This window comes from Crinia signifera, chromosome 2 (genome assembly GCF_055691185.1).
Source record: "Crinia signifera chromosome 2, ASM5569118v1, whole genome shotgun sequence".
NCBI lineage: Eukaryota > Metazoa > Chordata > Amphibia > Anura > Myobatrachidae > Crinia > Crinia signifera.
In genome coordinates this window covers 358,820,009-358,833,491 of record NC_139218.1, presented here as the reverse complement: position 1 = coordinate 358,833,491, position 13,483 = coordinate 358,820,009, and the positions used below count along the sequence as shown (strand labels likewise).

General features: G+C 40.4%; 1 protein-coding gene across 1 annotated transcript in view; it reads left to right on the top strand.

Moving 5' to 3' along the window:
• PAN3 (poly(A) specific ribonuclease subunit PAN3) overlaps window positions 1–6,506 on the top strand; it is a 69,361-nt gene extending 62,855 nt beyond the window's left edge. Inside the window, exons 16-19 of the mRNA XM_083169860.1 lie at window positions 1,278–1,407; window positions 2,732–2,796; window positions 3,280–3,418; window positions 3,576–6,506. Coding sequence (XP_083025986.1) covers window positions 1,278–1,407; window positions 2,732–2,796; window positions 3,280–3,418; window positions 3,576–3,716 — 475 coding nt within the window. The 3' untranslated portion in view covers window positions 3,717–6,506. The remainder of the gene's footprint in view (window positions 1–1,277; window positions 1,408–2,731; window positions 2,797–3,279; window positions 3,419–3,575) is intronic.
• The last annotated feature ends 6,977 nt before the right edge of the window (window positions 6,507–13,483 follow it).

The following is a 13,483-nucleotide window of genomic DNA, read 5'->3' as shown; positions in this document are numbered from 1 at the left end:
GCTTTTTCTTGTTCCGCTTGGAAACTTTTAAAAGAGAAGTAGAATGTTTCATGCTAGTTCTGTATTTCAAATTGCCGCCCACACTTTTTGAAACCTGAAGTTTCTATGCAAACCAGTAAACTCCATAACCTAATGAAAAATATGTTCTTTATTCTTTCCACTTTATAGTGGCCCAGTCTCTAGCTGCTCTAGCTGAAGTAGATTCTTTACTTCTCAGTGCAATTTATCCAGCACACCTCACTCTCTCACAGGCAGACCCTTTACCTTTCAGCATAGGCAGACAGCAGTCTACTCAGGGAGTGTACACTCTAGTCTGTCTTCTGGGCTTATGGTGTGTACACATGGTACAATCCAGCATGAGATTTTGACTTTATAGTCAAAATCGCATCGGGATCACACAGGTTTTTTACCTTGCAATCCTGATGCGCGCTCCCGGACAGCACAAATCAAAACCCGGATAGACGGGGCAGCAATGACTATATAGTGGAAACCTAATGCAGATAGCATGAATTGTATGTAAATAGCACATGAGTTAGCAAAGATTGCATAGCAAGTCGAATAGCAAAGGAATCTCACCGTGTGTACACACCATTAGATTCCAAGATGGCCTTCCTTTTGATACTGCCCTATGCCTTCTTCTATAGAATGTTACCCTACCCATTCTAGCTCGGACTGCTTTGCAGCTAAAAACGGCCTGTCTGGGGGAGCGCACAATAAATAAAATGGTCTATTCTAGGCTAAAGAGATTCCAAGGTAACCCTGATGTTGGTGCCTATGACCTGCAGAAAGGAATCAGTAATCATAATAATAACCGTAATCTCTGCAATTTAACAGGTGCTCGGCATAAAATATGGCCAAAAATATATGGGCCCACTTACCATGTCCAGAGGACCTCATCTTTAAGTGGGTTCCTACCACTAATATACAAGCCCAGGGCACAAGAACCCCCTCCCCCCTGCCGCCAAGTCAGAACAAGCCAAGTTCCCTATGGTGTCACCCTAATAAGAGGTTATTATTAGTAAATATTAATAGGAAGCTGAAGCAATCTGCTAAAATTGCTACATGGGTGAGTGGTAATGATGATAGGTAATATCATAATGCCAAAAAGGATGCTGCATTAATTACCATACTTACTACATATGTAAAAAGCAACAGGACCTGGTGACATGGATCTGCTTTAACTCATAGGTATTAATTGCCTTTTTATAATAATATTCGCTTTAAATGCACACCACAATATCTAACTTTGAGCCGTATCTATGTTTTTATATGTACAGATACCTGCTGACAGACCAAAACCGCTTGCGTAGTGTAAATGACATCATGCCAATGATCGGTGCTAGGTTTTATACTCAGTTGGATGCCGCACAGATGCGCAATGATGTCATAGAGGAGGACCTTGCAAAGGTAAATGGGTCAAACACTGAAATGGAAGGTTTATGTGCTGAGAACATGTCACTGCTGTATAACACAGAAGACTATGTTCCACTGTTATAAGACACCATACATGGACACACCCTGATGGCTGCTTACGTTCTCTCACTCTGTTTTTTTATTTTCCTGGTGATGCTTTGTTTGAATGTACTGCTACTAGTTCGATTTTGAGCTTTTAGAACACAAATCTATGGGCGGGGGGGGGAGTACTACACATACGTTCCCTTGTATTCATATTTTGGCAATGAGGCCATTGATTCCTACTAAATGGAGTTCAATAGACTCGCATTAAAGATTATATACAGTCACTAACATCCTGGCTACTGTCGGGTTATTTGGGACTTTTGCATTATGTAACTGTTACATGATGGCTTTTCAGCTCTTGTTGGCTTGTCTGGTTTGTACTCCTTCACCCTGTAACAGTAAAGTATTATATGATGCAGGCAGATCGGGTAGGTATGCCGTCTCCTTCAGGTAGAAATAGGAATATGCCAGTCCAGGGTATTTGGTACAAATAGAAGCAGCTATTTTAATGTGAAGCCTATGCAAAAAAAGAATCTAAATTCTAGTTTGTCTGAGAATAACATTTGCATTACTAAAATTTGTTACTTTGTATGAGATGGACCCTACTATCCAGCTCACCAAAGCAAGGGTTCAACACAGCACTCACTTCAGGTAGTAATGGTGTCTCTCTGCAAGCCAGCAGTTTGCTCCCCAGTTAATTGAGAGACTTTCTGTATAGGCTGCAGGCTTTTATCATCACACTCATGCAGGTGTGAGCACTGATTAGCTTTGTCTGAGGCTAAAACCGAGATTTTCCTGGGAGGTTTAAATTTATAGGACAGGACTCAAACCAGGACCGGATTCCAGGCCTAATGGGCCTGCAGCTGAAAATGGTCCAGGTCCTATTTTGAGAAGTAGGAGGTGAGCCAATGCCATGTGGGCAAGTAGGACCCATACACTATAAGCCCCAGTGTTTCCCTACATGTGCAAAAATTGCATAAATGTGTAAAATAGGACTGCAATTTTAATACTTATAATTATTATAATAATAATAATTATTATTATTATTATATATGGCCAACCTTGTGGCCAGCTGGTGTCTTTCTGGTGATCATCATTCTGTCTTTATTATTCTATAATTGAGCTATATTCACCTCATGTCTGACGTTATAGAAATGGTAGGCATTTTTTCATTATGATCTAATTGATGATTGTAGTGTTTTATGTTCTGACAATCTCCTGTGTCCTCCTTCTCCCCCAAAAGTCATTGTGTGAGTTTTTGTCTTTTCCCTAGGAGGTTCAGAATGGACGATTGTTCAGGCTCCTGGCAAAGTTGGGAACAATAAACGAAAGACCAGAGTAAGATGTTATGTGACTATGTACTGTACTTTGTTGTACCTACCAATCTCTGACCCAGCCTCCCCAACAGTGTTGGAATATACTATATGTAGGTTTTCTCGTCCCCATCGTAACTTATATTGCCTTGTCCTCTTTAGGGAGGCCAATAGATGTGCAATGGCCTTCCCAGATCACGGACTGTGATCTGGGGAAGTCAACAGGGCTTATGTGTAGCTTTACAGAACTATGAATTGATACATTATGTACAACATTATCCCTGCTGCTGCACCTTGTCCTGCAGAGTGATGACTGCAACCATTGTTCTGTTTGTCCGTTGCACATTACTTGTATTATTGTTATTGCTTATTGTATTCCAGGACTTTTTGGTTTTTGCAGAACACACATTTGAAAGAAACTGATATAGATTAAATGGCGAGTCTGGTACTTCACCTGTTATCACATTTAAATATTTGTTCTGTTTTTTTTTTATTTGTTCATCCTCAGATTCCAAAAAGACCCGACCTGGTCGGAAACGGGGGACAGATATCTGCTTAAACTCTTTAGGGATCATCTTTTCCATCAGGTGACCGAGGCAGGAACTCCCTGGATTGACCTCAGTCATATTGTATCTTGTCTAAACAAGGTAATGCATGCAGTGTAATGTGTGGTTAGCATCTGGGTACGTTACGCTGTTCACACCCTAAGGTAAAACCAAGCCGGTCATTTTTTACTTTTTCTTATGCGATCTTTGTGCCCACATCATCGTTTATTCATTCAGTTTTCCCCCCTGCTCTTTGCAGTTAGACGCTGGCGTGCCGGAGAAAATCAGCCTCATTTCCAGAGATGAGAAGAGTGCACTTGTGGTAACTTACAGTGACCTCAAACGCTGCTGTGAAAATACGTTTCAAGAACTGATTGCAGCCGCAAACGGGCAGTTGTAGTATTTGCTCAAAGCATGCCGGACATTGCTGAGGAAGTAAACCAATAGCAAATTGCACTACAGCTGAGTTGTCGTTGTCATCTCATTTCACAATCGGGAATCAACAGGAGATGAGCAAAAGCTGCTTGCACTTCAGTCAGGTACACTGTTACTTGAAGGGAAGAATGGTATTTTCAGTTAACACAAGCTAAGGCTGCCAACGGTGGCTTTATCTGTGAAGAATTTTGTTTTAAATCTAGGAACACCATCGGGTGCATGATGTTCCGGTTTTATTTTTTTGAACTCGTATGCACTACTTTTAATTTGAAGACTTTCTGACACTTAAGGGAAAACTTTTTTTGAACCTTTATTCAGGGGCACAGTGTCATCATGGATATTGCAAGTTGTGCATAGCTTGTGTCCTGATAGTGTACATGGACCAGATAGTGGAATAATTCCATAAAAACTGCTATTTTTATTTTTTCTTCTTACCCTCCATAGAAATGTGCTGTATGCAAACTGGTGTCACTTACTGTTGATCAACAAACTGGTTTGTGAAGGTGTATAGGAACAAGTGAAAGGATCGTCCACTTTTACCATTCAAAAGGAATCAGTGTTTAACTAGGTCACCGTGCACGATTACCTTCAACGAGCTGCAATTTTTTTATCTATTAAAAAAATAAAAAAAACAACAAAAAACAAAACACAACCAGCGCCTTTTGAGAAAATGCTGTACATTTGTTTTCTGCTTTATACATTTATGCAATGGTTTTCACATTTTATGTTGTGTCAATTGCCATAATTTTTTATTTTATTTTTGGTTCAGGAACACAAATACATAAACCTTATTATCCTTTTCAGAACCACAACTTTGCTAGGGTACGTTACACTGGATACAGAGACACTGTTAAGACTTACTGAATGGAACAGTATACTTGTGCCAGGATCATTTGTGGGAAGGTCCGACTTGGCCCCTCGGTGGGAATGTTTTGTTGTAAGCCCCTGGAAATGTTTTTGTCTGAAACTTTCTTCTGTGTACCAGGCCCCGTCCCTTTGTCTTACCAGTATAGGTTAACACTGCGGCACCAATAGCTCAGTGAATTTTTAGCTTAAAAACATACTTGTGTTAATAACTGCCAAATGATATAGAATTTTTGTTTGGGCAGGGAGGGCATAGTGAGTAGTGGAGGCCATTGCCTCTTAGCACTGAACATAAATATATAAATATATCACTAGTCCTTTCTGTACCTTGAATAACAGATTAATATTCAGATGCCCGTCCAAGAAATAAAAAAAATATCTCCTATTTTTTAGGTGTATCACCATATATTTTAATGATTCACAATCAGGTGTCCTTTATTTTTAACTTAAAAAAAATAAATTCCCACAGGTACTTTAAATTGGAGAACAGAAGCATTTTCGTTTTCAAAGTCAGGCAACCTAGACCGCCGTTACTTAATTTACATATGGAAACTGTTGACAGTGATCAGCGGAAGTAAATTATATTGCATTCATTTTATTTTTGTTTTCAGTTTCCTAAAACAAAATGGCCGCCTTGAGAAATTGTTACAGCTTCCCACGAATGCTTTTTTTTTTTCTTTCAAAAAGACTATAAACCTATTGCCATTATGAAGAGGATTTTTGAGTAAGAACTGTCTTTTATCATTAGCTTGTGTATAATAGACAAAGCAGCTGTTTTTTATATGTTTTTGACAAATCATATTGCAATTTTTTGTACAAAACAGAAGTACTTGTATTCTACAAACAAATATGCTTTATAAGCAGACTGCATATTTTTATTTCTTCTTTTTTCTTTTTTTTTTAAGAATGGTGGTAGTGTGGAGAGCAGAGGGGGCAAGAGTGTTCAACCATACATGGTTTTTGTTTTCTGTAAATTCAGGTCTTTTTGTTTTTTTTCTTATCAATACTGGAAGAGTTAGAAGCTCTAAATCATAGGTACATTTTGCATTCTATACAATGTGGGGATCATGGATATTTAGCTTACAGTAGTACTCCTTTTTTTTTTCCTCCTTTTTGGGACCAATGTTTTTGTGAAAAGCAAAATGTTAGATGAGCGTGATTTCAGTGTTATTTGACCAGCATACAACTCGCAATATTAAAAAAGAATAAAAAATATACAAGAAACAGATTTGGATCCTGCAACCATTATATTTTTTTCAGGCCATACACTAATCTCAGGATTTCGTAATAAAACAAATAAGGAAAAAAAAATATTTAAAAGGTAACCCAGTAAACGCATGCACTTTTTTTATTTTAAGTTGCAGTCTTTTCAAAAACATTGAGGGTTTACGGTTTTGCACAGGTATTTCGGGAAGGGGGGGGTGGGGGGCGGGGGGCGCGACAACCACCACCACAGTTAACTTTATACCTTTTTGTTAATACTTTTAAAAACATGCTCACAAAGGGTAACCAAACCTGGTGGCAAATTGTATTGTATAAACAGCCCAGGCATGCATCCTTAGGATACATTACAATGGGATACAAGAACATCTTGTTTTTTTCAGCAGAGATAAAAGCACAGAAAAAAATAAATCATGTGAGTTCTTTTACATATGTGTACACTTGTAACACTTATTTTTTCCTGCCTTGTAAATATTACTTAAGGGTACATTATTCTTATTTGCCCTGGCATCCACTCTGTATTATCAGCGACTTCCCTATCACCTGTATGTTAAGTTCTAGTGTCATGATCCCCAAATGCTACCCATCTTTTATTGAGTTATATATATTTTTTTTTCTTTCAGTTTTCATGTGTACAGCAGTATTTTTTAATAAAGGATACAAGAAATAACCTGAGGTTTTTGTGTGTGTTAATACGGTCTACAGAGTTACTTGGTGCGCAAAATATATTTTTTATCTTTAGCAGAACATTCTAGTGCCACTTCATACTTTCGTCCTAGGATAAGAAGATTTAGAGGGGATGAGTAGGGAAACTTCGGTGGTATTGAATACTTGTGAAAAAAGGGGGGTAACTGGGTGATATGATAGGTGCGGAAACAATACTCTCCAGCAGCTTATTACAATTCAAGGTGTTATTCTTAAACCACCTTAGGGAACCATAGAAGTGTACAAAAATGTTTGCATTGATACCAGCGCTAGAGAGGTAATCCTTAGAGGTTTTTCAAAGTAAAGTCCAAAATATCCAGGATTAGGACAGTCTCCCAGAATGGTATGGTAGTTATGGATGCAGTGATCCTCTGAGTAGGAAATAGAACAGAAATAATATATAGTGCATAACGTTTGACACAACAAAATTTAATGAAGGTTTGCACTTACATGCTTTTTTAATCGTCTTCAAATTGTAAGTGCAAACCTTCATTAAATTTTGTTGTGTCAAACGTTATGCACTATATATTATTTCTATTCTATTTCCTACTCGGAGGATCACTACATCCATAACTACCATACCATTCTGGGAGACTGTCCTAATCCTGGATATTTTGGACTTTACTTTAAAAAACCTCTAAGGATTACCTCTCTAGCGCTGATATTGAGTACTTGGGCAAATAACTATCAATATAGGGGCTATGCAATCCAGGATCACGGCTGTCGATCCCTCCCGACAGTCGCGATTCTGTCCCGTTTGCGGTTTGCCCAACGGCATATCGGCAGGCAGGATTCAATGTCCCGCCTGCTGATCGTGGCCATGAAAAAGGCTGGGGATTGTCAATCTGCCGCCGGGATCACGACAATCCATTGCCGTTATCGGCAGAATGGGCCTGGCAGCTTCTAAAGTTGTGCTTGTTCTGCCGTGATCCCGCTTCAATGCTGTCGCTGAAGACCGCATTGAATAGGGTGGGGGAAATAGTGGCGGGAGATTGCAAACCCCCCATAGTCCAAGTTCACAGATTATATTCAAGGTGAACACAACACTTGTATGTTATCAATTTCACAATTCAATCTTGCGCTATATATATATATATTTTTTTTTTCAAACAATATTCCCATGGGTCATTCAAGCGTTTATACATACTGATTTAGAAGTAATTGTCTTGATTATAGTGCTTGTCCAATGTTGCAGATTTTCACTTACACGAGGTGTGGATATTAAATAACGACATCGTATTCGTGTAAAAAAACAAACAAAAAAAACGGTACTTATGTAATATCTGCGGCCCAGACATATGCACAGTTGTTTGATAATCTGTCTCAGTGCAAATTCGCACAGCGATCATGTCTGTATAACCCCCATAATATGCATGATATATCGTGAACAATTAAGGTGTGCACCTTTTTACCGGGGTTTACTAATTCCAATTCTCAGGAAACTCTAACATTACACGTTTTCCAAATTTCTTCCCAGAGTCACAAGTGAAATAATTGTGACCTACTGTAGTAATTAGGGTCGAAAAATAGACGTTGGTCCATCAAGTTTAACCTATCTAACTTGTAACTACTGACTTGAGTAAGTCATATCTATAGGATTTCCTTAGTGGCCAAACATGCATCCAGTTTTGATTTAAATTCATTAACAGTAGTTGCTGTAACCAACCCACCGGCAATGAGTTTCAGAATGTTACTGCTCTAATGGTGAAGAATCCTTTTTGTAATTCAGTATTAGAATGTATTTTCCTCGAGCCTCAGTACATGCCCGCGTGGCTGAAGTATAGGCCTGTTAGTGACCAAATCTTCTCCCAGTTCTTTATGATTCCCAATCCTGTATTTCAACATAGTAATCATATCACCTCTCAACCTCCGTTTCTCCGGTGAAAACATGTTCGGCCTGGTTAACCTATCTTTGTATTCTAGTGATTTGAGACCTTTTACTAGCTTAGTCTCACCAATGCTTGTAAAGGCACCAATACCTTGTACAATCCCTTGAATCCATTGCCCTTTTAATGCATGCCAGTGTCCTGTTTGCTGCTGCACTTGAGCAGTGTGCCCTATTTCCCAAATTATCATCTATGATAACCCTCAAGTCGTTCTCCACAGCAGAACCACTTTTTGATTATTTAAAATATGTTCTTAATGTGCTTAAGCAATGGCCTATGCAAAATCATACTATTGGGGTTCCCCTAGGTCTTGAGTTGAGGTATTGTAGGCATAGGTCCACCTTTCGAAACCTGAAACTAATGGACCAAGCTTATCGTCCAATCAGGGCCATCTTAATGTATGGCACACTGCTGCTCATTGCCCCTTGATTCTAGGGCTCATTGGCTGGCTGGGTCAAGGCATATCTGCCCATTATTCTGATACTGGCAGAGCTTCTTGGTAACCGATAGAGAATGTGTGTAATTCACAATTAAAATTTGCAGGCAGCAATCGGAGCAGCCAGGCAGAAGCCAGAGTACCCAGTAACGAGCCATTCAGTTTATGGAAGTATGTGGAGACCTAGCACGGCACTATTTGAGTGGCAAGTTGTGATTATTATTATTATTATTATTATTATTTTAACATAAAGAAATGTATATAGTAGGCTATAGTACATTGGTTTGCCCAGAATTTGCAATCAGGTGAAGACGAGCCTGTGTCCAATGCAGTCTCATTTGTCTCCATTGTAAAATACTTGTCTTCAGCATCTATTGTCCTTGGTTTTTCTAAAAAACATAGAAAAAAATACCTTTTGAGGAGATATTGGGGATGTATTACATGTTTGGTAGAACAGGACTTGGTTCCTGTTCAGCGAGTGGCTAGTTGGCTACAGTGCTATGTTACATAAAGCAGGCATGTAGAACAGTGTGTCTCTATCTAGTGTGCTCGTGAACCTCATCCCATGTCTCCAACTGTGAATGAACCTTCCTGCCACAGCGTGAATTGTACATTTTAAATATTTCTCATGACTTCATAAAGCTTCCGATCCCACACAGTGATCCAGAAAATGCAATAAGCCTGTGAGATCTTAAAGCAGGAATTGCCCAGATAGAACTAAATTGTTTGGCTTCCATAAATGTCTGTTATCAGGGTTTAGAAGTGATACATATACTATGAAGTCATCTAGTTCATGTCATGCACACAAACTGAGTAAATGCAATTTGTCCTCATTAATAGCTGAATTCCTGTCGGTGACATTATTGGAGTGTTATGCACAGATTATCTTGTTACAATTCTTCCAGTTCCATCTAAGACTGTGCTTCTATAATAAATGGAGACTTATTGTACCGCAGTACATCTTAATGGTTCTATCTGGGGCTTAAAGTTGTCCTGGGGAGGTGGGGGAACATATACCCCTTTCACAGTGGTCTGCGCTTGCAAGCCAGGTACAATATCCCGGCGGCAACCTGGCTTGCAAGCGCTTTCACGCTATCCACCTACCCCGGCATAAAGCCAGGCAGGTGACCTAATCGGGAGGCCGGGGTGGCACTGGGAGATGTCTTTATCTCCCAGCGGCGCTTTTACAGTGCAGTGAACGGGACCTGGGATACCCGTTCACATTGCCGTCAACCCACGACCGTCAAAGGTCCAACCCTGGTCAGGAACTTGGATGAAATCCCGGCACATTGGACCAGGACCTTTTCACACTGACCAGTTTGCTGGGTTGTTGCCCGTTCATGTGCAATAACCCTGGAAATATTTGTCAGTGTGAAAGGGTTATAATTTCCCTCTTCCACCTTAAGGTGGCCATACATCTGAAAGACTGGTCTTACAATCATGATTGTGTCCAATTTCCCTTCAACTACGCTGCATTCCTTGGTGGTTTTTGGACACACAATGTACTCACAATCTGTCTGCTGTATGATTGATGCTTCATTTACATAGTGGGCTGGCCTAATAGGATCAAAAGGATAGGAGTACCAAAAATCAATTTTTTTTTTTTAATGTATAGGTTGCCAGCAACTACCAATCTGCTCACATCTGCTGCACTACACCATTATTAAATAGCCCGAATGCAGCAATCCTCTGAAAATTTGTTTTCAGAGTAGTGACAGAATTGTGCAAAAGGACATCCACCGCTCTCTTCAGCCGCCCGCCCGTCTACCGCTTGGAAGCTTCTGCGGCTCCCAACATCTTCACTGCCACGGGCCGCCCAGAAGCTGCACTTCTCTTCTCTGTTAGAAGTCAGGGAGGGAGTGTTCCATGACTGGTTGTATGAGCCATCTAAATACAAATTGCATGTGCTTTTATTAAAAGCACATGCAATCTGCTCCCAATCCCAACTGATCTGACGTGCAGCACGTTAGATCAGAGGACCAATCATTAGGACGGCAGGCATGCTATTAGACTCTTCGGGAGTGCTACCCTTTCCTACGATACAAGCCAGGTGGAATTTGGCAAATAATGAAATATGGAGATATCTACAATTTAAACACTTCCTGGTGAAACTATTCTGTCCTATGGCCAAAAGACGGGAGACCACGATGTTTGAGAAAATGTGCCTTTCCCAAACATACCCTCGACATACCCTATCCACCTTCTATAAACTGATAATAGAGCAGAGATTCTCTTCTCAACATAAATTTGTAACCGATTGGGAGGTGGATCTAATAGGGGAAGATGACTGGGAAGAGATTTTCAGGAATACCTTTTCTTCCTCTGTCAATGTTTTGACATTGGAAACACATTACAAAGTACTCACACGATGGTATCGATGCCCTAGCATGTTGGCTAAGATTTACCCGGGAGTCCCCAACACTTGTTGGAGATGTGAGAAAGTGGTTGGTACTCTCTCTCCACATCTGGTGGGAATGTACTCTCCTTCAGCCATACTGGCCTAAGATTGTAGAGGTGACCAATGTTATCATCAATGAAGACCTGCCCCTCTACCCCAGCTTCTGGCTCTTGAATCTAGTACACAGGTCCTGCTCTCTTTAAGTAAAAAAAAAAAAAAAACATTGCTCCAACACATCCTAAGTGCCTCTAAGGCAATTATCCCTGTTCATTGGAGTTTTTGGCACCCCATTGCAAACAAATGCTTTTCTGATACAATTACTGTGCAGTGCCAAGGCACAGCTGAACTAGTTCCACCTCACCGTTAGAGCTGGTTGTATCTTTTGCACCCTGTCTCTCCCCCCCCCCCCCCCCCCCCCCCCCCCCTTTGACCCCCGATTCTATCACACACGTGCATTAAAATGGTCAATTTCATGAAAACAAACACTTTGGATGAGTATAATGTCATTTCATTGAGGTTTCATGCATTTACTTACCAGTACAGTCTGCATGCAAATAGCCCATTCTGCTGTATAACATTGTGGAATGGGTATGCAATTATAAAGCTGACTTTCTTAAGAAAAGAAGAAATCTTGGATGTCCTGGGGAGGGCAGCCAGCAAGTAGGCAACCCTGATATATATTCTTATGTGCTAGCAATAGCACATTATCATAAGATATAGTTTGCACAAGATTAGACGCACATAGGTGCATGGTAGAACTGTTTGAAGCAGAAAGGGTATATGGGAAATAGGAAAATGTGTTTTGCATACTTTTTGATGAGTAGTTGGAAAAATGGACCACTAGGGGGAGTACAATGCATAGTTTGGAATTGGGGTTTCTCAAACTTTGTGTAATTTTCCCCGTTATCTAGATAATGTTTAAAAGTATTCTTTGTTTGGGATAACTGCATTTAGAATACCTTCTGAAATTATTTAAATGCTTGAATGAAACCCAGGTTTTAAACGTTGAATGCAGTTATATATTATTCTGTTGTTTTGAATGTTATTTATACCATCAAAGTATCCTTAAACCTGTCTGATAAACTGACATAAGCTGAGAAATTAAAGTGGCCTATTATTTGCTCAGAACTGTCCCTGACCAATGCCATAACTTGGGATGTGCAAGCAGTGCTGTCATACAGAGGCACTGGAGTCCCTGCATCTGGCTAGCAGAGTGGCTGCTGCAGTGCTGCCGGAGCATTCTTTGGACCCTCATGTCGACAACCGTTTTTCCCAATACTTGTGGCCCCACTGCCCTCTCCGTGAAGTTATTTGGTTGCAGAGTGTGGTCGACACCACAAAGGGCTGTTGTGTCCCATTAGAGCTTGCAGTCTAATACTGATTACAAATGAGATCAGTGGTGGGCAACAGGCTGCCCGCGGGCCGGATGCGGCCCGCGAGACACTTATGTCTGGCCCGCTGCACAGACCTTTATTACTATGACAAGCGGCCCGACTAGCATTAGCCTCCGCTTGTCATTTAACCAGCAGATTTTTCTTTGCAGGGATAAACAGACCTGTTCACCCGCCGTTGTGAGTGCATGACATCGCCGCGCACGGCATTCCTGGGAGCATGGGAGGGGACGTGGTGACGCGGCAGCCGCCTCCCCTCCATTGGTTGGTGCGGCTGCTGCGTCACCGCGTACACTCCCACAGCCCATTAATGCTGTGCAGGGTGGCCGCTCTCCGGTTTTGGCGAGCGCAAGCAGCTAGCTACGGAGATACACAACTAGTTCTCATCTCTCCTGGCTTCCCTCCTCAGGCACCACACGCCCCGTAAAATATAATATTACTTAAAAGTAAGGAGCAATTATTTGATGTGCATAAAATTTTATTTATATATATATATATATATATATATACACACACACACACAGTGTTACACGTGTGTGTGTGTGTGTGTGTGTGTATATATGTGTATGTATGTGTGTGTATGTATATATATATATATGTGTGTGTGTGTGTGTGTGTGTGTGTGTGTGTATACATATACTGAAAAAAGAGATAGATGTGCGCTCTGTCTATTTCACCACTTTAGTACATTAATAGTCATACATTGGTACATAAAATTTATGTTTATTCTAATTTTCTTCACAATGATAAAGTATCAATAAAAAAGTTTTTGTACAAAATTTGATGCAAATTACAAATTCAGATGGCAATTTTGTTCAAGTGAGTGACATC